Source organism: Parasteatoda tepidariorum, chromosome 10, assembly GCF_982258835.1.
Source record: "Parasteatoda tepidariorum strain Cologne lab strain chromosome 10, Ptep-v5.0, whole genome shotgun sequence".
Classification (NCBI taxonomy): Eukaryota; Metazoa; Arthropoda; class Arachnida; order Araneae; family Theridiidae; genus Parasteatoda; species Parasteatoda tepidariorum.
The window spans coordinates 18,207,247-18,231,226 of NC_141764.1; the positions used below are offsets into that span (position 1 = coordinate 18,207,247).

General features: G+C 30.3%; 1 protein-coding gene across 2 annotated transcripts in view; it reads left to right on the forward strand.

Moving 5' to 3' along the window:
- Positions 1–23,980, forward strand: part of stan (Protocadherin-like wing polarity protein stan) — a 420,791-nt gene that overhangs the window by 360,298 nt on the left and 36,513 nt on the right. Inside the window, exons 6-12 of one of the 2 annotated variants that reach the window (XM_043041038.3) lie at positions 16,151–16,385; positions 17,629–17,833; positions 18,472–18,578; positions 19,947–20,111; positions 22,550–22,704; positions 23,600–23,623; positions 23,731–23,897. In XM_043041038.3, the coding sequence (XP_042896972.2) occupies positions 16,151–16,385; positions 17,629–17,833; positions 18,472–18,578; positions 19,947–20,111; positions 22,550–22,704; positions 23,600–23,623; positions 23,731–23,897 (1,058 nt within the window). The remainder of the gene's footprint in view (positions 1–16,150; positions 16,386–17,628; positions 17,834–18,471; positions 18,579–19,946; positions 20,112–22,549; positions 22,705–23,599; positions 23,624–23,730; positions 23,898–23,980) is intronic. The other variant, XM_043041047.3, reaches the window with a different exon arrangement.

Consider the following 23,980-nt stretch of genomic DNA (forward strand, 5'->3'; position numbering starts at 1 on the left):
ACGTTAAGGACATCGGATGATATCACGTGGAAAGGTATACTATGCATTGAATAAGTAATTCATCTTTATTTTATAATGGTTTTCCATTTCTTTTATTCAGATTCACTAATAAAAGCATAGAAAATTGTAGAAAATAAACTTTTTTAAACTGATATTTTTCCGGAGTTGTTGACTTATTTAATAAATTGCTGAAGATTCTATGGAGCTTGTACAAAGGAACATGCTTAAAATTAATTACTACAGTGTTTATACATTAAAACACATATAATCCATTATATGAGTAATTTCACTTTATTAACTAGTGAGTTGTATTTAATATTTCTAATCTCTGATGGGAAAAAAAAACTACAAAATATAATTAATAAATTAAAATTAATAATTACTATAATTAATTATTAATTATAATTATTTTTTGAGAAAATATTTTAATTGTTCAGAGTGCTTCTTAAGTATTCCCCTTTTTGCTTATTTTTAAAATTCTTGTAAAATATGAGGAAAAAAAGTACACACAATAGGAGTAATAAATTAAATTTTAATTGCGATCTCTAGTGTAAATATTTTTTATTTAATTTTGTCAATGATTCTAAAAATATATACGAAGGAGAGATTACGAAGCATTCTGCATAAATTTGAAAATGGTTTTTTGTCATGTAAATTGTTTAATTATTTCCAATAAATTAATTGAAAGGTCGAAAATAGATTTTTGTAGCATATATAGTTATAATAAAAATATAATAATAAAACATAACATGTTTTTTTTTCTATTATAAAATGACATATTATTTTTTTATTTTGTTTTAAATTTTATTCTATTTTAAATGTAATCTTCCTGAATTGGAATAAGTTAAGCAAAATATTTCTTCAAAATAAAAATATTTGCTCTGAAATTTAAAAAACATTTCACGACGAAGTAATATCTAGCATTAAGTCTCATTAATTAGACTATTAATATTAATATCGCGTTACTTGTTGTTACTTTATTTTATAACCGTCGTTAAACAGCCGACAAAATTTTTTGTTTACGACTACTATTGTTCAGTTTTGAACCAATCCAGAAGACAAGGAAACTCCTGGATGAGTACTCCCTTGAGGAATGGTTTGTTATGGAAACATGGAGGATTTTTTAACTCGACAAATTTAACGGGCATCAGTCTCCATTTACTACACGTGGCGTCTTCGGCTGGCGGAGATCGAACCCACGACCTCTTGGACATGGGCCCAGTGCCCTAACAGCCAGGCTATCCTGTCCTTTACTTGTTGTTGCTTGTAACTATCGTCATAACTGATAAGTTTCCCTGTTAAAACTATCTTTATTTAGTGACAAATAAATCTACAAAGGAGTCGAGGTGAGCCGTGGTGGCTGAGGAGATAAAGCGTTCGCCTTGTTCAAATCCCAGCGATGACTGGTTGATATGCATTCCGCACACGGCTCGCACTGACCACAGTGCTGGCGTAAAGTATATATTCAGTGGTGGACGAATCATGGGTTAGAGTCGCCTTGCCGTCAAACTAATCGTGGGAGGTTTTCGTGTTTTTCCTCGTGTAACGCAAATGCGGGTTAATTCCATCAAAAAAAAAAAATCTTCCACGAAGGGAAATTTCTCCCTACATGATCCAAAAGTTCCCTTATCTTCTGGATTGGTTTCCCTAAGTTTTTTTTGACAGGTAAACAAGCAGCATTTTTAATATATTTTGTTCTGTTAGTAATAATCCGTGCGCCAATAGAACGACAACAAATCTAGCTTTAAAATCATAAAAACGTTGAAATATTTTGAAATTTTAATAGATTATAGCAAATTAGTTCAAATAAAAGTTTTTATAAAATGTTATGATAATCCACATTAACCCTGAACTCACATTTTCTGATCAAATAATATTATTTACATTATAAATCTGAATAAACTATGTTTCTTCCTTAAATAAAACCACGCCAGTAATTTATGTATTTAGAACAACATAGTACACTTACATAAACTCTCGCTCTGTTAAATAAACAAAATGAAATCTATTCTTCTCTTGTACAACTTTTATTCTAAATTTTATCCTAGCTGTAAAGGGAACGATTCAAAGATTTTCTGAATCCTTCCTTCCCTCGGGCGGTAACTGTCTCTTTTTGTTCCTTTGCACTCGACAGCAAATTAACGAAGTTAATTCAAATATCGAAATGACATTGTTACGATAACTGTAGAAGTCACTGTAATTAAAAGATTTGTTAGTTCTCTTTTGGATAATTTCTGTTGGAAAATAATGTTTGCCATTTTCTCGTGTTGTGATTTATCTTTGCTTGTAATGGCGAAAATTGTGGTTGTGTTTTTTAAAAATCGTGTAAATTAAGTAGTTTGTTAAATCGTTACAATGTATTTTAAGGAATAAATAGTAATTGAAGCGACAATTTAAAACAAGAGTTGAACCGAAAAAGGCTGAAAAACATCTTAAGTTTCTTATTTCCTATTTATTTTAGACAGAATGTATTTATTACACGTATTATTTGTCATTTGTAACACATTATTATGTTAAATAGCTGTGAGTGAGAATTTATAGTAAATATAATTCACTTTTAATGTTTAAGAAGCATCTACCCTCGCCATCTTAAATTTCGGGTTAAATTTTTAACTTATGTTTTCTTGATTTTATTTTGTACTTTGCAAAATTGATAATATAGTATTATTTGATAATATAATAAGTTTTAAAAAAGGTAGAAAGGTTTATTAAATTAGGAGAAATAATGCAGGATAGTTTGTAGAACTTCTATGAATTTTTACTCAAAATTTAAGAGCAATAAATTTATGCGATTTGTAGTTTTGAGTAAGTAATTTAAAATTGCACTTTTGTCAGTTTTTAGATTTTTAAACTGTAATAACGTTACAGTTAAATCTGATTTGGATGGTGCTAAAAATTCTTCTACCTTCAATTGCCCAAAAAGAAAACTATTTATCAAAAATCTTGAGACAGACAACCTATTAAACTACTTTTTAAAAACTGCTGATTGCTGAACTACAATGGTCAGAAAAAAATTTATGATCTAAAATGCAGAACAACTTTATATCTCAAATATGATCGTTTTTTAAAGATTTTACCAAATAGAGTAAATATCCATCAATAAATAAATCACAAATATATCAATAATTTATTTGTGAAATAAAAAGCATATTTAAAATTTTCCCTCTACGTTTGCACACCTTCGACAGTTGAGTTTAATCGGCAGGAGATAGGCCTCTTAAAAACAATTTTTTACCGTAGTTTAGTAGTTTAATTATTTACTATTTCGAATTCATATTTAAATTGGAATACCTTTAAAACTCTTTATAGCGATCCGATTCTGTCTAATTCAAAGTTTGTGCTTATAACAGCCATAATTTACTTAAGTTTGTTCCATATCAAATGATAGTGACACTTGAGCTGCTTTATGTCCTAGATTACCTAGCATGCGGAGCGTCACTCTTTTCCTTGCGACTTTAGTGTCTCTTACAAGTTTGATTGGTTGTCGCTGATCACATGGGTAAACAGTCGCCATTTTGTTGACTAGCTTGGATGGTGAAGTATCATTGCACTTGATCTGTTATTTCTAGTTTTCGTTTCACTTTATTTGTTTCATACTTTTAATTTAATAATAGCAAGTTGTTGCTCACTTAAGTGTTCTAATAAGTCAAAATTAGGCTTCAAATTATATAGCTTAACGGAATATATATAGCGACGGAAAGTATGGCTGCATAGAATTTGCAGAGATAAACACTGAGTCCAAATGACAAACCAAACGATGCATGCTCCAAACGATACTAAGTACGATAAAATTTTATATTAAGTAAATGCAAAAAAAATAATTATCCCGTTATATTTTAAATAGCTCATTATTTTGTTTGCTTATGTGGAATTTTGCCTTTTTAGTTTTAAAGAAATGTTTCTAGAAATGTCTATATTGAAGATTTTAATAGCTATGTTTTATTTTAGTAAGGAAAAATGTATCGATTTCAGTAAACTAACAACTGTAGCAAGTATTTTTCTCTTTAAAGTTATGTTAACATTACTCATTAATAAAATATAAAATTATTAAAAAATCAAATTGAATACAATTTAAATGTCTTTGTTCTAATTTTACAAAATATATATTTATTTTTTATTTTAAATACCTCTCAGCTTGTTTTTTGAAATTTCAAGCATTATTTATTAATATCATTTACCATGCAATATTATAAATACTCAAATAATATATCTCAATCATAGTGAATCTATAAATTAAATAACTTTTTAGTTCATATTTTGTTATACCGATAAGATGCAGATAAGATAATACAATTAAAGACAAAATTATTGTGTTTTGAAAAAATTTGAAATTTTTCCGAAAATATTAATGCTTTTCAAGCGAATTTATTGGTTTAATATTTATAATATGTTTTATATTTAAATTGACAAACATATTTTCATAATAAAGTATTATAAAAATAAAAAGTCTATTTTAAAATATTTTTTTATTTTGTTAATGCATTTAAATTTTAATTAGGATTTCATTTTAAAATTAATTAATTGTTCTTAAAGTTTTAGCAATACTTTATTATAAAAGACTAAATAACAATATTTATTGATTAAGAAGAAAAAGATAACCATTGGAAAAAAAAACTTTTTTTTTGAACACTGATAATAATGCCCATAATGATTTAAATTCTAACCACCCTTTGAAACCGACTGCAAAAAATTCGATAGGGTTTAGAAAAAAAAAGTTAAGAAAGACGAAATGAGAATGTTTTAACTTATAAATAGAGCCCGGATTTTGATGACCTAAAAAATCCCAATTAATGTCCTTAAAAAGTGCAAAAAATGCCCTTAAAAAGTGCTAAAAATGCCCTTAAAAATGCGGAAATTGCGCTATAAATGCCTTATGACATGACTTAAATAAAGTAAAAATATTGAACTAAAGCAATGTTTTACTCTTTAAAATTATTATGAGTCATTTCAAAAAATATAAAGCAATACAATACTTGTTCTACGTTCATTAAAGTTTGAAAAATATGTTTTATATCCTAAAATAACAAAAAAAAAGAAAAATATATTGACTCCAAAACATTTTCATTTTGTATGGAAACTTTAATGAATATAACAACTTCCATCTCATAATATTACAAAATATCAGAATTACATTGGATTATTAAATTTTTTTGATATTTTGAAATGTAAACGAGCGTCTCTTGTCTGAAAGTAAAATTTTATACCTGGAGAAGCTTCTTTCAACGTTTACTGATGTTACTGGTGCGTACTTGAAAAAGACGGTCTCACTTACTGACAATTTTTCTTCAATTTGAAAAGATGTTACTTCACCTGTTAATATCCTAGAGATTTTCTTCACTGTTTGGAAGCCAGTGTAATAATAAAAAATGATAAAAAAATTAAAAAAATTAACAGAAAATTTAAAAAATGTTTTAAAATGCAAAAAAAGCCAACAAATTTAATGAAAAATGCCCTATAAATCTAAAAAAATGCTCTAAAGGGCAAAAAATGTCCAAAAATGCAAAAAATGCAAAAAAATGCAAATGTCATCAAAATCCGGGCCTTACTTATAAATAAGGTATTATTTTCACTGAATAGAAAACGTGATATTTCAGAGTGGTAGGTAGGTACTATATTTACGTTGCACTAGAGCTGCACTATGGGCTACTTATTTCAGAGAGAAAAAAAGAATTAAAAAAATAAATAGTAATTATTTAAGCAGAATATGAAAATAATGATCAATAAAAAGTGGTGCTTAAGAAAAGAAACTTCATAATTCTACATTGAGAGTTGCAGTCACCAAAATGGCGGAGTGTCACTACTTAATCTACGTATCCAGGACTTTAGAGCTATTTACACAAATTGTTATGATATCTGATGTCTGCAAAAGTCACTGTAGTTTGGTTTTGGAAATTTCTATTGGGAAATGTAGTTTGTCATTTTTATATGTTGCCATTTATCTTTAGCTTATAGTTGCAAAAATCTTGGTTACGTTTTTAAAAATCGTGTAAATTATGTAGTTTGGTACGTTGTTATGATATGGATAAATATACCTAACGTATCTGTAAGTTAGAAAGAAAATCATTGTTTTATTCCACTACCAGCTTCGTACATTGTCGTCAAATCTGACATGTGAAATTACTTTGTTTTATTAAGATATTTTATAATATGATGTTAATGACATTTTTCAAAAAAAATTCCTAAGTGTTTTCTTTCCCTTTATCAGCCTTCAACCAACCAAACTTTGTTCATGTCCTATTGATTATTAAGCTGTTCATTTCCTATCGTACCATTTGTTTTTAAGTGACTTGAAGTTTTTAAGTAAAGTTAAGTAGCAAGCTTTTTATGTTAAGTTTTTTATTCATTTATGATTTCTTAAGACTTAGTAATAATTGAACGAAATAGTTCCAAAAAAAACTGTTGACACCACGATTAATTCATAATTTTCAAATAAAAAAACTCAGAGTATAACACGGCTCCCTTCGAGAAAAAGATACGTTTACGTAACAGATCCAAAATAACTGTTACAGAAAATACTAGGCATATTTACTTATTTAATTTTTTACGTCTTGCATCTATTATGAATCTGCAAGTTGGAAATGAAACCGTTACTTTGTTCAATATCAATTTGGACAGGGAGTAGTATAGATACTTCTCTTTTGTGTTCTCGAAACTATCAGATCATGTTATTAGATGTTTTATTTTTCCAAAGCTCGTGTCAGATTAGCCATTGGCCGAAGGGGTAGGAGAGAAAAGGGATTGTAATCATTCTTTAGGAAGAAAAAAAAGTGGTCAGTTTCTAACTTATCATTCTGTGGTATGTTTTTCTTTACTTTCTTTTCTTCTGGTTTTGCTTTGGTAGAAATATATCACCCGAACATTTTTTTTCTCGTTCTGTCTTTCTTTGTATGGTTGTTATTATTTGCTCTCACATAATATTTACTCTAGATGTTAGGATATAGAGACAGAAATAATATCGCATTATGTCGAGGAAGATTAGATTTTGGACTTTGTTTGAACAAAAATCATTTTGGGTGAGATGTTTCTTTGTGTGCTCAAATTGATGACGGAGATTGTAATGGTTTTTTATTAATGGAAAAGTCTATAATGTACTTATTTTATACAATATCATCAAAGTAGATTAAATATAGGTATTATTTAATAGTTTCAGTATTTTGTTTGGACAAATAATTTAATTTTTTTCAATGTTTCAACGCTAATGAAACTAAGTACAAAAAATCGTAAAACACAGTGTGTTTTGATTTCAGCTTTTCGTACACATTCGGGCTTATTATTCATTATAGAGATGTGTAGGATGTTACTTCCCATTCCTGTCCACTGGCAAACCTGTAATGGTCATTCAGTTACAGATGAACCAATAGCAAAGCAATACCCTTCTATTGGAATGGAATTTATCTTCCAACAAGATTAGTGCAAGCAACTAGTTGCCATTCACAGCCACAAAATTATGAAAATTGATTTATATGATCACTGAGTGATATAGTTCAGCCTCTGACTAGTTTTAAGTTAATTTTTTTAAAGTCACAAACTATTACGAAATAGAACTAAGTAAAAAAAATACATAAAACATATTTAGTTTGATCAGAACTTAAGAGATGAGATTTTAGAAAAAAATCAAAATAAAAATAATATTCTTAAAAACCACGTTTTTGTGGTGGAGAATAATAATTAAAAAACAAAAATTTGAAAAACGAAAAACGTGGGGCGCATGAAATACATAACAGTTTCAGTATGTGTGCTCATGAGAATATGTGTATGTACAGTCGGTAAAAAAAGTATTGGCACATCAATATAGTTTCAAATATTTACGCAACGAAAAGTTCTAACTTTACCAATTAAACTATATTACACTCAATTTTCAAATGAAAACTAAATCGCAAAATATAAAATTCCCGTCATTGTTAACAAAATATTTCCATAGGAAAAACGCATTTTATTTTACAAAAAAAATATTGGCACACTCGAATTGCATTACTACCACTGCAGATAAAAGAAGAATAAAACCTTATATTCACTTACTGAAACTGATTCATAGCTTGTACTAAGACTAGAGTATTAAGTTACGTTCAGTGTTATTTTGAATTTCTCTATTCATTAAGTATGAGTCCGAAGAAGTGTGAAATTCCAGGCTCCACTCGAGAAAAGATAATATGTCTCCGTGAGTTAGGAAAAAGTTATCGGGATATTGGAAAAAAGTTAAAATTGAGCTTTTCAACAATTCATTCCATTATTAAAAAAGTGGAAGAAACAAGATCCACGAAAAATAAACCCCGATCTGGTCGCCCAGTCAAAGTAAATGACAGGGAAAGGAGGCATGTTGTTAAAATGGCCCTTAGAAATCCAACTCAAAGTGCTCGAAATTTAGCCAACAACTTTGCGTCAACTTCTGGCAAGTCAGTGACGCCACAAACTATTAGAAATGTTCTCCATATGAGTGGTCTTCGGGGTAGGAGGCCAAGGAAGAAACCTTTTATTAGCGAGGTTAATAGGAAAAAGAGACTTGAGTTTGCTCTGACCTATCGAAATAAGCCAATGGAGTTTTGGAAGCAAGATATTTTTTCTGATGAGAGTAAGTTTGAAATATTTCGGCCAAAAAGCATTTTAACTATTTGGAGGAAAAAAGGTACTACTCTTGATCAGAAAAATGTCTTGTCAACAATTAAGCATGGAGGGGGAAATGTGATGGTTTGGGGCTGTATGGCGCAAAATGGGGTTGGAAATTTGGAAGTTATTAATGGTAGGATGACAGCTTTATCGTATAGAGAGGTTTTGCGCCGTAGCTTGAAAAGCAGTGCTAGAAAATTAGGCCTCCAAGACACCTATATATTCCAGCAAGATAATGTTCCTAAACATTCCGCGAGTGTAACAAGGGAATGGTTGCTTTATAATGCACCAAGAAGGCTACGCACTCCCCCCCCCCCCAATCTCCTGATCTGAACCCGATCGAACATCTTTGGCACCATCTAGATCAAGAAGTAAGGAATAACCACATTACGGGAAGAGATTCTTTAGAATCTATATTGATTCATTCCTGGAATAATATTTCCTCAGATATTACCAAAAAGTTAGTAGAATCTATGCCACGAAGATTAGAAGCAGTCATTAAGGCCAATGGATGGCATACAAGATATTAAAAAGCAAATCACCGATAATGAAAAATGTTTTTATTTGTTTCACTAAGTGTGCTAATACTTTTTTTGCAAAAATATAATAATGTTTTTTTGTTTTAAATTCTGTAAAAGCAAGTGTGCTTTTCATTTTCACTTACTTTTGTTTTTACTGTAATAAAGGTAAAGAAAATCCTAGTTTGGATTAGTTTGGTTATTTTATCTTGCAAGAATTTTAAATTAGCTTAGTGTGCTAATACTTTTTTTGTCAACTGTATATCTGTAATTGTATCTGAATGTGGATCAGTATGTGGAATATGTTTGTGTATGTGGTTGTGCATGTGTATGAGTAAGAAAATGTGTATATGTACTGTTATGTATTTCATGCGCCCCACGTTTTTCGTTTTTCAAATTTTTGTTTTTTAATTATTATTCTCCACTACAAAAACATGGTTTTTTAAAATATTATTTTTATTTATTTATTTACTTTTTTTTTTTTTTACTTACTTCCAAAATCTTAATTTATTCATTCACTGTACACACAACTTTTCAACTGACATGTGACACTAATTTGAAATAATCGAATCGACAACAAAAGACAATCGCGAAAATATTAATTTTTCTTTAATTTTATTTTACTTTGTATGTCTTTTTTCTCTTCATTTTCATACATTGTCATCCAATTCTGAGCTGTGTGCCAAATTTGAAGTCTAGCTAGTCGGGAAGTTATTTTAAAATCGATTACAAAATTCCACCCGAACAGACATACACGAAGGCAAGTTGATATAAACAAGGCAAAAATGACCTTGTCGGACGTTTCTGGGTGATAAAATGCTTGCAAAGTAGAACTAACTACAAAAAAATAATAAATCACATATATTTTTACCTGATTTCAGAGAACTGTATTTATTTAATTCAATTTTTGTTTGTTAGATGACAAAATACTTGCGATGTAAAATTTAAGAAAATAATAATAATAATCAAAAAGCATATGTAGTGTCTGATTTCAGACAGGATTAGAATTTAAATTTCAGAGATCTTTATTGAAAACTTATTGATTTGGAAATTTCTGTCTAGATGGTTAAAGAATTATATTGAACTAACTTCAAATAAATGTAAAATACGTTTAGTTTGATCGGACTTTAGGAGATTGCGTTTATTGGAAAATTACTGAGTTGGAAGTTGTTATCTGACTGAAAAAATTATTACGAGAAGTAATAAAATAAATTAAATAAAAATTATCGTAAGACATATTTTGTGGGATTAAATTTCAGAAGATCGCATTTATTGAAAAATTGCCGAGTGGGAAATTCGTGACTGGATGATAAAATGATTGCAATATAGATCTAGCTAGAAAAAACAAACAAACACATAAATTATACTTAGTTTGGTCTGATTTTAGACATCTATATTTATTGGAAAATTATTGAGTTGAAAGTTTGTTTCTGGATGATAAAATAATGACAATGTGGAATTAATTGCAATAAAAATCATAAATCATATTTTGTTTGGTCTGATTTCAAAGAACGGCATTTTTAAGAATGGGAAGTTTGTTTCTGAATAATTAAATATAACAATTTGGAACTAACTACAAAAAAAGCATAAAATACCTCAGTTTGACCTGATATCCAATAGTTTCATTTTTAAGTAACTATGTAGAAGTTTGTTTCTAAAGGATAAAATTATTGTTAAAAGTACTTAATTTTGTTTATTTGCTATTTAAGTATATGTAAGCTGTAAGCTGGATTTTTATTTATTTCATTTAAAATCTGATTACTTAATCGAATGAAAGAGCTTCGAACAATCTTCCGTTGTTTCTGAATTCCATAAATTATAGTATTAATTCTTCGTAAAATCACGTCCGGGTCAACATAAATGTTAAGAGACTTTACCAGAAAGTGCAATATTTTGTCGTTCTTTACTAGAAACTACTACATAACTAAAATAAAATTATTCTGACACCATTTTTACTAAAGAACAAGAAACATAACACTTTATTTTAACTCAAAAGTTTGTTCTATAATATCACCATAGTAACCGATGATTCAAACTCTAACTTACAGCTTACATATACTAAAATAAAAAATGAATCATAATCTAGCTTACAGCTTACATATACTTAAATAGCAAATAAATAAAATCTAGTACTTTTAAGAATTATTACGATGTAGAACTAACTATTAAAAAGAGTAATAAGTTTAACAACTAAAACGAGTATGATAGTATAATATTTACTTATTTGTAGATTGGTTTATGTGGTAGAATTGTAAAAAGAATTGTCTCCAATAGTAGCTTTTGTAATTCCACTGGGAGAAAGTGGTAGTATTTCCAATTAAATTAACAACCGTCTAGCTGTGTTTTATTCTTACACTTTCTTAACTACTGTCCATTTCAAAGAGTGTGGCAACTTTCATCTAACGCCCATTTCTTTTGCCCATCGGAATTGCATTAGGACAACAAACTATTTGGATAATGTGACTCGAAACTACCTCTTCCGAAACGGAGCCTATTCCATTAGATGGCTCCTCCTTGACAAAATACTCTCTTTCGTCCACTGTCGTTTTTCGATGCTGCTGGCTCTCCTTTTTTCGTCCCCTCCAGCATCCCCGAGGGAGGAAGGGACAAATAACATCTGGACTCAGTGTCGTCTACCCAAAACAAACGCCTTCTTGTTTTACTAAAACGGAATCGGATCTAATAACGTCAGCTTTTCTGACGTCCCAAGCGACATTGTGTGTGACAGCCATTCCAGCTGCCGAAGGATTCGTTTTCGTGATACCTGATTTCTTCTTTATACATGTTTTTTTTTTTTTATGTTGTCCTGCATTTATTGCTACGATATTAAATGAATGTGGGGGCTCTTTATTGTCTTTTGCAGGACTTCTGTTTTTGAGGTTTAGAATGCGAACAACGTATCTGACATTTTCCTAAAACTGCGCACACACATATTATATATATATATATATATATATATTATTATTATTATTATTATTATAAAATGATTCTTAAGCATTTTAAAAAAAAGTAACTCTTTTTTGCCAATAATATGTTATTTTCCTTACTGTTGTGAGTTTGACATAATAGCCATGAATAACTGATACAATTTTTGCCAATCTTTAACCAGAGCTGCGCTTCTCAACAGTAATTATGAAAATAACACTAGATGCCAATATGAAGAAAAGCCACAGTTTGGTAAAAATGAAAAACGTTTGTTGTCCCAATTTCTTAATGTTAAAAAAGTCAAGTCAACGCTGCATTATCTGAGCTCACAAAAATACGAAAAAATTCAAAATTGTTCATTGATTTTAATAATTTTCAACCGGGCAATTAAATTAAACCAGGCATTTAAATTTGGCAATTTTTGTAATATTTTCAAAAAAGTTTAATAACTTCTGAAATATTTTAGTTATGTGTCTATTCTAAAGCCCAAATAATTCTTTACGTCAAGATGTTACATATAGTTTAAAGTAATAGCTTTGACTCAACTCTAAAGCTCTTAACTGGAGCTTTTTCCATTTTTCTTGGTGAAAGAGCTTCGTAAAACATGATACGCAATGGTGACATCCAACTGGTTTGGCGAATTCATTGTTATTAAAAAGTTTTGGTATAAATTCATTGAAAAAGTTGAGGTGAAAAATATCCATCAATGAGATCAAAAGTATTAATTATTTGTACAAAATTTGTAAACATCTAAACACACGTCCTACGATACTCAAAATTATTTATTTTTTAAAATACATTTTTGACGTCACTAAGAACCATCTATAAGTAAAATTGCTAAGTGAAATTAATAAGAGTAAATTACTAAGTTATAAAAGTCACTAACAGTTTATACTTATCGAGCAAATGAATCGCATTTGGTGTAGCATAATTTCATTATATTTTTGTGTCGTTTACATTATCCAACCAACAAATCAAATACAAAATTCTGATTGTCAAAGTTATAAAGTGTTCTGTTATAACCTTTGTTCAGAGAAATGGCAATCCGTTTTGTAATTTGAAGCATGTCTAATAGACATTAAGAAATGAGATTACATTCCATCCACACAAAAAAAAAGCTTAAAAAAAGAAGTTTAAACCATTTGGAAAATCAGAATTGTGTATTTGTTTAAACGCTCATTTGGTGTAGTATAGTAGCAGCAAACTTTTGTGTCTTAAACAATATCCAAACAAAAAAACTAAATACAAAATTCTGATCGTCAAAGTTATAAGACATTCTTCTTTTATAAGACAATTCGCTGTTAGATACACGTCAAAATGGAATTAAAAAAATAGCATAACATTTCATCCGAAAAGCCTTTTTTTTTTCTTCTTTTTTTCAAAAGTTTAAACTATTTGGAAATCCAGATTAGTGTAATTGCTTGGACACCCATTTTCCTTAAATCTTCTTATTCCGGTTCACTTTTTTAGAATAAACTTTTATATAAAAGTTGACATTTTCGAAGAGAGAATTAGAAAGTTTTCCTTTGCTTTTTTTTTTCCAGATTTTTTCCCTTTTTTGGCATCACAGGCAATTTGTTCCCTTAGAAGGGGAGGGTATAACGAATTCTACTGTTGGTTTCAGAGGGGGAAAAAAAGAGGAAATCCTTTTTATGGGCTCCACGTTAAAGAATTTTTTTCCCCCCATTTTCGGAGTGCTGAAAGAACACGTTTCCAACTGAGCCTGCGTGCTTGTTAGGGTAGGAAACGGGTAAAAAAAAAAGGGTAAAAGAAAAACTGCGCCGGAGTGTTTTTAGTCGATTAATAATATATGTCATTTTGGAAGAAAGGTTTTTCCAATTTTTCTTCCCTTGCGTGTAATAGTTTGTTGTCGCCAAGTGTTCGTTAAGAAAAATTTGTCAACTGGAATTTTATCGGTCACATCAGAAATAAAACGTTTATTCTAAATAGATAAAATATATTTGGAATTTGTTTAGAGTATAATATTTATTTCAGATGTCTTCTTTCCTGCTGATGTCGATTTAGTTTTAAAGCTAGACATTGACTAGTAATTTAAATCACCAAAGTCATTAATTGGCACAGATCATTGTTTTAATTACGAATCTAATTAGTTTTTAAGGAACCGAACAATAATTTCCTAAGGATTCAGTAAAATTCAGTTCGATTCATTATTAAAACGATTCTGTGAAACATTAATTCGAATCATTAATTTTATTAACTGACGTTGATTTCATCATTTGAAGAATTTTGACGCTTTTGGTTATTTAGATTACGGTAGTGATTCCTTATTTCAGATTATCGTTTTAATATTAAATGAAATCAATTTGTACCGAATTCAATAATTAATTCAAATCATTGATTGATTTATTAATATTGGTTACAGTTTAGTTTCAAAATTAGATATCAAATAAGACATTTAATCAGGATTAAATCACCGAAGTGATTCATAGATTCAAAACATCGTTTCAATAATGATCAAAATCCGATAAGTTAGTTCAAATCACTGATTTTATACACTGATGGTAGTGTTAGTTTAATTTTAGATTTGTGTACTTAATTGGTACTGGTGTAAAACTTATTGAGTAATTTTTTCGTTCAAACCATCATTTTAAAAATAAATTGAATCACTTTATACTAAATCAAATAAGTTAATTTGAATCATTATATTTATATATGTGATCCGAGTCAGTTAGTTTAAATCAATTGATCAAATCTGTTAATTTAAAATTTAAGTACATAACTTTGAATAATTTAATTGGAATGGGTTAATAAAACCAAAGCGGTTGGTTCTGAGTTGAATATAAATTGAATAAGTTTACTAGAATGATTTATTCGAATCTGTTAATTTATGCGTAATCCATTGGTACATATCCATTATAAAACGAACACTGGAATCACTTAGATGATAAAGATAAATATTTAGCCCTTACAAATCGATACATTTTGTCGACAAGAAAATGAGTGGAAATTACTGACATTAGTAAAGTCTTTGTTCTATATGCTAATGACCCTTATCACAAATACGATATATTTTTAAATTAGGCAATAAAAATATCTAGCGATAAGTTTTCTCTAAATGGCGTATATTTCAGAACATTTGTACAGAATTTTTGACCTATGAGGCGAAATGTTCATGTAACTCAGTGTTTCCCAAACTTATGACTTTTGTGTACCCTTTCTAAATTTTTCGTAGCGCTGTTAACCACTAATAGAAAAATGAATATATTTTTTTACAACAAAAAATTGCACAAAAGTTAAAAATCACAACTGGCTGTTGACACCAAAAATTATTAAGTGTTGATTCTGCAAAAAATAGTCAATAGAAAAATACGTAATCGTAAATTTTCATGGCTAGCTTTTTATTTAAAAAAAAATTTTGAAATTTTTGTTTGTTGCTAGATATTTTGCATAAGAACGCGTACCCCCTCTAAACTGTTCCCGTGCCCCTGGGGGTACGCGTACCACACTTTGGGAAACACTAAGTAACTAACTCTTATTCTTCTTTTTTACTTATTTTTTTGGTCATTTGAGAAGAGAATCTACTTTCTAGTGTTTATTTTTAATCGTTATTTCTTATGTCTAAAATGAATAAGTTATGATGCGGTTTTCATAACCTTATTGCTCGAACAATGCAATCTATTTCATTTCTAAAAACTATAGATTTCTTTCATATTATAATTAGGTAAGAGTTTTTACAATCAGGAAAGACAAAACTTAAACTAAAAGTTATGAATAAATAGCAATTGCTAAGTATAATTAGTTCCGAAGGAACTGGCTAAGGATAGACAAAACTTCATCTAAAAGTTATGAATAATCATTGCAAACCATTTTTTAACTTAGAGGACAATGGCTAAATATATAGATAAAACTTAACCTAACAATCGTGATTAATTGTTATAAATACAATAGCTCTAAAAATAGCACATATTATTCACTAAAGGGTGTGTATTATTATAATTATTCATATTATTTAGTTTATACATTATTCATATTACTTGAATTCATATTATTTAATGTGACGAATAAACCTTTAAAATATGTCTTAATTTGATTTTTGCCATTTAAAAGGAATATTATTCAACCAATTACCTCTTTTCTTACAGGTAAGAACTGTGAGATCAATTTGTGGGAGGACAGGTGCGGGGAGATATCTCGTTCTGTATGTCACGGCGATTCCCACTGCATGAATCTAGGAGATGGAGGTTTCGGATGCGAGAATTGCTCCCAAGCATCCTGGAGTACTCGATTGTGTGAATTGCGAGCTAGGAGTTTCTCTAGAGGATCATTCCTGACCTTCCCGTCTCTCAGGCAAAGGCACAGGCTCCACATCAGGCTCAGGTAACAAGCTTAGTCCATCAATTAATGAGTCATCCCGAGTGCTTTTGTAATTCTGTTGTCTCGGAAATTGTTTGACTTGTTGAGTTTCCGTTTGATAGAATCTAGGATACAGTCGATTGAATTCGAATGTCAAATAATTTGATATTTGCTTGCGAATAGTTCAATCTGGCTTGATCAACAAGATAATAAACTTGATAATGCGATTTAACTGTTATCAATATATGTTGTGGCAGCTTATTCATTTTTATTTTTCACTAGTTGATTAATGTGAGGCCATAGCTACATTTAATTCTATAATGGTAAAGCTCTCAGGGTTTCATTTTGATGCTTCACATTTTATTCGTTTTGATTGTTCCCATTTAATTCTTTGTCATGATAGGACCAATTGCTTAAAATTATAACTAATTTGCTTATGAATAGATTTATACAATAAAAGTATTTATTATTTAATATCTCGGTATATTATTGGAATATTTAATATCTCAGTGCATTATTTTTGATAGTTTTATCTGTTCGTTTTTATATTTGATGTAAAAATGATAGTAATTTTTTTAAAAAAAATTTAGTAAAAATCTTTTTTTTTTTATTTAAAAAAAGATTGAATGGTAATACTGAAAGTAAAAGAAACTTGTTCATTAAAAAAAAAAACGAGTAAATAACTCAATTTTGTTGCGAAATTTACTTTATAAAAAAATGGGATGATAATTTCAAATGTTTAATAAAGTTTATTTATAAGGAACAAGTAGAAGATAGTATAACGAAATTTGATAGTATAACTAATGTAACGGAATTACTTTATTTACGAAAAAAAAAATGGGAAGATAATTTAAAATTAAAATAAAGTTTATTTATGAAATATAAGGAGAAGATAGAATAACGAAATTCGATAGCATAACGAGGGAAAATGTAATTCATTTATTTATTAAAAAGGAAATGGGAAGATGATTAATATAAATAAATAGGTAAACGAAATTTGTTTATTTACGATAAAAATGGATTGCGGGATAAAATGGTAAAAAAATAATTCTTTAAACAGATTTATTTCATGTTTTATTTTTTCCCCTGACTAATTCAAATAAAATGGGCAGCACAATTCTTTCCATTTGTTCTTTTCCATTTTTGTAAGTTATTTTTTTCACATTTTATTCAATTTATGATACTATTTCATTCATTTAGTTCTGTTTCGTTTATAGAAGTTATGTGACTGTTAGTAATCATTCATCAATTAAAATTTGTGTGTTAGGTTTGCGACACGTCAAAAGAATGCTCTAATCCTTTACAATGGACGTTACAACGACAAGCACGACTTTATTGCAATGGAGATCATTGACAGTCAATTGGTTGTTTCCTTTTCACTGGGCTCCAATGTCTCAGAAGTATCTGCCCGAATACCCGGAGGGTTGAGCGACGGTCAGTGGCATGAGGCAGATCTCACATACCTCAACAGGGTAAGTAATAAGTTATATTATTATAGTATACATCGAAGAGCCATTACATTATGACCACCCTGCTAATAACATGTAGGACCACCTTTAGCCCTCAAAACTGCTAGCACCCACCGTGGCAATGATTCCACGAGTTGCTGATCGGTAGTCTGAGGTATCTGGTCCTGCAATTCCCTCACATTGCGAGGGGATAGCCTAGCAGCACGAATTTGGTTTTCCAAGTAGGACCACAAGTGCTCTATTGGATTAAGGTCAGGTGAATTTGGGGGCCAAGACATGACTTGAAAGTCTCTGGAATGTTCCTCGACGATTCGACCCTTATGACATGGTGAATTATCCTGTTGGTAAACACCATCCCCCGCTGGAAAAACTGTTGCCATGAATTAGTGAACCTGGTCTGCAACTATGTTCAAGTAACTTACAGACGTCAGGGATTGTTCTATGAGGATTATGGGTCCTAATGTGCCCCATGAAAACATTGTTCCTGGGCGAGAAACCATGAAAACCTGGGCGTGGCCATTATTATAGATGGAGGGTGGTCATAATGTAATGGCTCTTCAGTGTAAGTTTATATTAATTTAAAATAAACAGCTTCATTACTTATTAAAACTCACAATATTTTATCTCCTGTGTCTCTATAGACTGCAATCTTGAGTGTGGATGGCTGTGATACTGGTGTTGCCGTGAAATATGGCGAAGAACTAAGCTACAAATGTGCGAATTCTGTTACTCATACATTGGAGCCTAGGTAATATAATTATACACTTTTTATTTCCCTTTTAGTCATTATTGCACATAACTGAATGAACTGAACTCAAATTACTGGAACCTAAAAAACATAATCCTGGTATCTCAAAAATGACCATAGACTCGAAAAAACTATTTTAATGAAATGGTAGAGGATAAAAAAAAAATTTGAGGGTTGCTGCATTCTACTTCAGAAGCCAGTTTTATTCTTCAAAATTTCAAAATCCACAGATGACGCTGCTGCTGAATGAAAAAATTACATTTCGTCCATATGTCAAACCCTTCCATTTGAAGGCTGACACGGACGTCCATTAATTTTGTCTTTGAACTGCATCATGTCGTTGATGCAAATGATGGTAATTTTATGGTGGTAAAATTATCAACATCAGTTAATTCGGTTAGTGAAACCGAAATACTTTATTCTAAAATTATCTGATTTTATATTATTTCACTCTCTGCTTTGATCTCTCTTATATCTCAATAATTATTTCCTCTTATAATAATCCCTCTAAGGATTAATGATTGGTTAGAATTTGGCCGCGTCTTTGTTCTTTTTTATTTATTATCAATTTGAGACCCCTGACACAATTTTTTTAACTTCATTTATTTTTAGGTGTATTTTTAGAACAATTCTAAAAATACACCTAGTTTTCCGTAATCACAGCTCATAATGGGGCATCCTAACTGCATGCGATTTGCATATACAATCGCACGTCAATGTAATTCATGCAAACGCGAGCAGTTCGTTTCTAAACATTCGTACGCGGGTCTAGGGCAATCGCATTTTGAATAAACCCTATCTATGTGTTTGTTTTAAGAATCCTTAACAGTTAGTTTATAGCGTGCACTTATTAGAAGTCGCAAATTAATATTTAATCTAGGAAAAAATACAAAAGCGCTCTCAAAATTTAACGAATCACTGGAGAAGGCAAGAATGTTAACAGCAAAACCAATTTGATTTGCAGAAACTTACTAATAATACCTTTCACATCGACTCTGTTTTCCCAAGACATTATTTTTGATGTTTTCATTTCTACTTTCCTTTGAAGTGATTCTCATTAGATTACGATGGCGGTTTTGCCTTTTCTTCGTTTCCATAATAATTAGGAAATCCTTATATGTGGGCATTTTTTTCAAGCATTTTGGAAATCGTATATGTGGAAGGTGATATGTATTTTAAGAAACATCGTATACATTAAGGTTTGTCATTACAGAACATTTTTCATTCATTTAATAAGCGTTTATTAAAATCATGATTTTATATTTTCGTGCATATAACATGCACTATTTTGCGAAATAATTTTTGTTAAAACAGCGAACTATACAATTCTATCGTTTCTATTTTAAAAACAATTCTTTTCCATTGCAGGTGTGCCGATTTGATGCAAACTTGTTACAGATTCCTTGACTTAACTGGGCCATTGCAAATCGGTGGATTGCCTGCTTTGCCATCAGATTTTCAGATAAAAAATAAGGATTTCATTGGATGCATCATGGACTTATACATTGATCATAAAATGGTTGATCTTAATTCGTAAGTTTATCTTTACTTCAAGCTTTTAAAAAAATCCCCACTCTCCTTCAGCCATACAAATATCCTTATTTCATAGTTTTTTTTTCTCTCTTTTTACTTTCTTTTTAATAGCCTTTTCGTCAAGAAAATGAAAGAGTCGCAGTTTAAGTACCTTACGTTGGAGGCAAAGCTATAATTTTCAACGGAAAAAAAAAACCCATCTTGCGGAAAAGAATTCTTTAGGCGAAGGCTTTAGAATGGACAAATTACTTAAAGATCTCAAAAGTTAATAAACCATTTTAAAAATTCGACAGTTTGGCAATGATTTCCCACCCAGACAAAAATTATAAAAATCAATGAATTTTTTCAGTTCTGGTGCGGCTTATGCGGTGGACTAATCGTGAAGACACTTTTCTTAGTAAAACACCGAAGTCAAGCATGACTGGCTGCGATCAGTAAGCGGGTGGGTGATTACTTTGATAAGCCTGTGTAAGGACCGAGAGTGTGCGGTATCGGCCCTCGTTAAACTGCTCTACCATATAGTGCTCGATTTCACGCGCAGGTCTTCAGGCTACCAAAACAGAGGAGCCATCCCCTCTCTTTAGAAGATTGAAATTGCGATGGCATATCTTTGGATCATCCCCAAGGATGTTCCCCAGAGCGTCGCCAATACCCCATTGTGCATACTAGCATGACGCAAATAAAGTACCTACCTATCAGTCCCGCAGTAGACTGATCGTAAGAACATAGTTCCCAGTTTTCAAGCGGAAGTCAAGCATTTACTGGCTGTGGTCAGTGTGTTGATGGGTGGCCACTTCGATCTGCTTGCGTAAGAACCGAGAATGCGCAGTGTCGTTCCTCGTTAAATTGTTCTATTGTGAAGGGCTCGACAGGTTGTCGAGCTACCAAAAAGGAGGAGCCATTCCCTCTAGAGAGGATCAAAATTGTGATCGCATGATTTCGGGTCATCCTAAGGGATAGTTTCCAATGGCCAGTAGCACATTGTGCAGCTATAGTGCGAAGAAAATAACGTACTACTAATGTTACAAACTCTCAGCTTTTTTGAATATAATGTTATATTAGCGAAAACAGCGTTATTTTAGGGATGGTTGATCTACCTTTCTTAAATACTTTTACCTTTCCGGACCGCACCGGAAAGCACCGGAAGTATTCCGCACCGGAAGTATTCTAAATTTATTCCGTTTTCAGTAAACCTATTTTTGCTTACCATTAACAAACACTGTATGTTAAATATTTTAAGCTATATCTCAGTCTCTTTCATTGCGTAGCTAATGAACAACTAAACTCTTTAGTTTTGTTTTATTTTGAGTTTCAATTCTGTTTTTGATGTCGCTCGCTATATATGTATTATGTATTAGAAATACTCTCTTTTCCTCTATTTTTTTTTTTCAACATAGTAATTAATACAATGTTGGTTACTAAATGATTTCATAACCGGACCTTACTTATTCGTTCACAAGACCTGTTATGATCTAATAGTATGGGAAATTTTTTCCTCATTACTTCATTTTCTTCTGCTTATTTATGTATTTATTTATCGCTATACTGACTGAAAATGATGCATAAAAGTTTCTATCAGTGTGACTCCCAGGGCAATAAAAATAAAATGATCCTCTAATATTCTTATTTGCAGCAGATTAATTGAATTATTTGGTTTAAACAATGATGAGATGAATACTTGACTATTTTAAGAATAAATGAAATAAATACTTTTTGAAAGTATCTTACTTATAACCTTGTATATACCTATAATATATACCTTACTTATAACCTATAATTAAAAGTATTGAAACCAATTTGTTTGTTGGATAAGATTTGAATTTGTTCCTAGCAATGGCTTTTTACCTTCGTTCAGTTTCCTCCAACAATCCGAGATTTTGATATTTTATAAATTATTGCCTTCCGTTATGATTCTTAGGCCTTGGTAACATTTTCGTTTTTTATTACATTAATTTACGCTCCCTTATATTTAAATTTTTCTTTCGTCTAGGATTCTTGTATATGTAGATGCTGAATATAAAACACTGTGTAATTTTTTTTTTTTTTTTTTTTTTTTTTTTTTTTTTTTTGATTAAGAGTCTAGAAATTTGTTTCAGAGGCTATCAAACTCAGTGCCTGATTTATTATAAGACCTGAGAAGCATAGGGCCCTCACATTTCTGGGGACCCCCTAAATGATACAAATACATTTTTTTTTTTATGTTTGTGCTTAAGAACTATCTGTTAAAATTATGACTTTACAAAAATGGAAATAAATATAAGCTCAAAGTTACTAATGTATCATTTAAAAGTTGTTAAATTTTGTTTAAAGTAGGGCCCTTGACAGTTCTGTGCCTAGGGCCCCCGTATTTCTAGAGCTGGCCATGATCAAACTGCTTGCATAAACTATTTCTCTCTATTGTATTATTTACTCAAATGTCCCAAATTATCTTTTAACAGGTTTGTTGCTGATAATGGAACGTTGATTGGTTGTCCCCAAAAGAAGGGATTTTGTCATTCACAGCCTTGCCTGAATGGAGGAACTTGTGAAGAAGGCTGGGGCTCTTTTGTGTGCCATTGCCCACCAGGATTTGGCGACAAAGATTGTAGTGCGAGTATGTGTTTTATTCTTTGACCAATATGTATCATTTAGAGACCCTTATCAGGCTGACCTTCATTTTTAACCTTTAGCAATCTATCAGCTAACCTATGTTTGTCTTCTGTTTTTTTTTTTTGTTGTTTTTTTTTAAAGATACTAATATCATAAGTTTTTTACTCCATTCATATAACTATTTAAAATTTAAAACCCCTTTTTTTGAAAATTAAAAATTGATTTTTAATAAATCAAGGTTTCAAAGAATATAAGAAATTAGTTTTTATAAAAATTCTAAACCGTCAAAGTACACAGTATCCTACATATACACTTGTCCTAATTATCTGATAAAATCCATATTTTTTATCTTTAACTTTACTTATTAGTTACATCTTTTTTTCTCCTTGACTCCAAAATAACCCATCTCTTTAGAATTTTTTTTTCTCGTGTTGAATGCAAGTTTATACAAATGTTGTTAAGTAATATGATTTACTATCTTATTAAAATTAATTTTAAATCAAGTTGAGGTTGTAGGAATAAGAACACAACCTAAGTATTAAGGCTTTTAATCTGTTACACTACACAAAGTCACTTTACTATACCTAGACAAGACTTGAAGAAGATAGATACTATTTTGCCAGCCTTTATATGTTTAGGGCTCTTTTAAAATTGAATTTTAAAGTATTTATAAGTTAGGAGGTTTAAATAAATATATAATGTTGGAAAGAAAATCAAATTGTTAATAACTTTATTTAATTACTATAAAGGTCAATAGCAAAATAGCAATAGATGAAATTAAATTAAAAGGGCACATTTTTTAATGGATTTTATCAAACACTATTGAATTTTTTGGGATACTACTTAATTATTTCAATGGTTAACATGCATCCTTTTTTTTTTCTTTTCATCTTTCTCAGATTTCTGGAAGCAACTGGATAGAGGTGAGGATCCATAAGTCAATAATCTATCTAATTTACTTTAATCACTTATTCCCTGATTTTAACTTAGTATCTTACTACTTTTAATTATATTGTTTTTCTCATTTCAGACATTGAACCTGTGAGACATTTTACGGGTGATGGATTCCTTATTTTTACCCCTCATCTTCGACCCATTCAGACAGAATGGCCAATCAGTGCATCGTTCAGAACTCGGCAGAAAGATGGTCTATTAATTAAGGCGCAACTTGGTCAGACCAGTTTTGTACAGCTTGAGGTAGATTATTGAAATTTTAGCATTTTTTTACTTGTTAAAAACTTGATCCATGCAATTACCTGAGAACTATGTAATAAGCACAA